Source organism: Gymnoscopelus braueri, assembly GCF_963280865.1.
Source record: "Gymnoscopelus braueri genome assembly, chromosome: 13".
Lineage (NCBI taxonomy): Eukaryota > Metazoa > Chordata > Actinopteri > Myctophiformes > Myctophidae > Gymnoscopelus > Gymnoscopelus braueri.
The window spans coordinates 28,989,094-28,991,593 of NC_137615.1; the positions used below are offsets into that span (position 1 = coordinate 28,989,094).

At 48.4% G+C, this 2,500-nt stretch overlaps 1 protein-coding gene across 1 annotated transcript in view; it reads right to left on the reverse strand.

The window, feature by feature from the left end:
• Positions 1 to 2,500, reverse strand: part of caskin1 (CASK interacting protein 1) — a 143,714-nt gene that overhangs the window by 17,628 nt on the left and 123,586 nt on the right. Inside the window, exon 15 of the mRNA XM_080447227.1 lies at positions 1,528 to 1,634. Within this exon, the coding sequence (XP_080303353.1) occupies positions 1,528 to 1,634 (107 nt within the window). The remainder of the gene's footprint in view (positions 1 to 1,527; positions 1,635 to 2,500) is intronic.

Sequence of the window (2,500 nt, forward strand, 5' to 3'; positions counted from 1 at the left end):
CCCTCAATCGTTCTCCTTCCCTATCTATCCCAATCTGTCATTCACCCTTTCCACTCTTCTCCTCTCCATCCCTCTTTGCCCCTTACCTGCCATCACTGCATCTTCTATTGCTTCTTCACTTTAGCCTCTCTCTCTCTCTCTCTCTCTCTCTCTCTCTCTCTCTCTCTCTCTCTCTCTCTCTCTCTCTCTCTCTCCTCTCTCTCTCTCTCTCTCTCTCTCTCTCTCTCTCTCCCCTCCATCCTTGGGGCTGCTCTACCAGGGGAATAAAGGAGGAGGCGGAATGCTGAGGAATCACGACTTGAGCTAACAGATGGCCACAAGAACCTGGCTAACATGGATGTATTAGAAATGCACGCACACACACACACACACACACACACACACATAACATACCCATGCATACAGTAGGCCCCTGCCATGACTACCACCGGCTGTTAAAATATGCTCACTGGTTCATCACGCTTGAAATTGCTGCAATCGGACAACAACATAAACTCAACACACACACACACACACACACGCACACGCACACGCACACGCACACGCACACACACACACACACACACACACACACACACACACTCACACACACACACACACACACACACACAGTAACTGAGAGCTAACTCATCATAGTGTATACTGACTTGATGCGTCACTCAGTCAGACCCAAGCTGTTACTCCTACCACGTTGCACACTTTTGAGCATCTGCATACACGCACGCACGCACATGCACACACACACACACGCACACACGCACACACGCAAACGCACACACACACACACACACACACACACACACACACACACACACACACACACACACACACACACACACACACACACACACACACACACACGTAGCCTGTTTGTTATTTCAACAAGGTCTATGGTGGTGTGACGTACTGTACAGTCGTACGTGTCTCAGTGATCAACATGAAACCGTGTTTCCATTTACGTCCCTACAAGCAGAACAAGCAAAACAAGCTGCAAATGAGAGAAGAGAAGCTGCAATGAAGAGGAGTGAAGAGTAACATGGAGAGCAGATACAACACAGATAAGAGAAGGACAGGATTCTCTCTCTCTCTCTCTCTCTCTCACACACACACACACACACACTCACCGTGTCATGGTTGCATCCGCACGCTCGCAGCACGGACGAGGCCAGTTGCGAGAGAAAGCGTTGGGGCAACATCTTGTCATGTGTGTGTGTGTGTGTGTGTGTGTGTGTGTGTGTGTGTATTGAGGTTGTGTGTGGGTGGGTGTGTGAATGTGTTGGTGTGGATCTATGTTGAGGCGGTGACGGTGGACCTACATATTGTCTTGAATGATGCAGTGTAGTGGTGAAGGCTGCAGGTATACGTATCATCTACTGTGTGTGTGTGAGCATAATGGGAGAGACTGGGTGTCTGTGTGTGACAGGGGAATTGAGGCTGAGAGAGGGGAGGGAGAAAAGGAGAGAGAGGGAGGGAGAGAGAGGGAGAGAGAGAGAAGGTTGGTTCTGTGGGAATTTGGGGCTGTCTTACCTTCGCCTCGCCTTGCCCCTCTCCCTTCCTGGTTGTGGCATCATAGGGCGGAGCTTCATGGAGTGGGCAACCTGATTGGCTCGATTGACGAGAGGGGGCAGCAGAACCTAAACAGAAATCATTAGCCAATGTCAACCTTTCACCTTTGTTGATCAAACTATAGGGACCTCGGCCCTCTGCCCTGGACACGCCCACCCATCCGCCCATTTCTTGTTTTACAAGTATCTGATCAATGCCCCTCTTTCAATTGCTTGATGACTGACCAATCAGATATCTGCATTCCCATGGTAACGAACCGCCTTAACCACCCACATCCATTTTACAATCCTTCCTAAACACTCCCACATCCCCTGGCCAGGCCATCTGTCTGACAGGGCAGCCAATTTGTGGTGTGTGTGTTTGTATGTATGTACGTACAGTATGTGTGTGTGTGTGTGTGTGTGTGTGTGTGTGTGTGTGTGTGTGTGTGTGTGTGTGCGTGTGCGCGTGGCTGCGTGCATATATGTAAATATCATGAATGATGTGACAAATTATTAGTTTGTCAATTTGTCACACAATTTGTTGTTTACACATGATCTTTTCTATTAATACTGTTGGATTCATGTTAATGTGTATTTTCAGACATTTAACCACTTAAACCCTAAATACTTCATAAACTTGACCTTTGGCTCTGCACTTGGTCTGCTATTTATTCCCTCTAAACCCAAACCTCTTCACCAAAAATAGCCAATCTATGAGCTTGTAGCTGTGTTACGCTGCCAGTAGTGGGAATTTGGTTGGTTGGGCTTGACGTGCCGGGGCAGCTTGTACACAACCCACAGCCTGTCTGGTCTCATGTGGTGTGAGTCTGTAATCCATTGCCCGGAGGACTATAGGTTTTGGGTAGAGGACTAACCACCCACCTCCCTAAAGCCAGCAATGCCAGGGACCCTGCCACGTAAAAAGACCTTTCTACAGAAATCTAACCTATGAA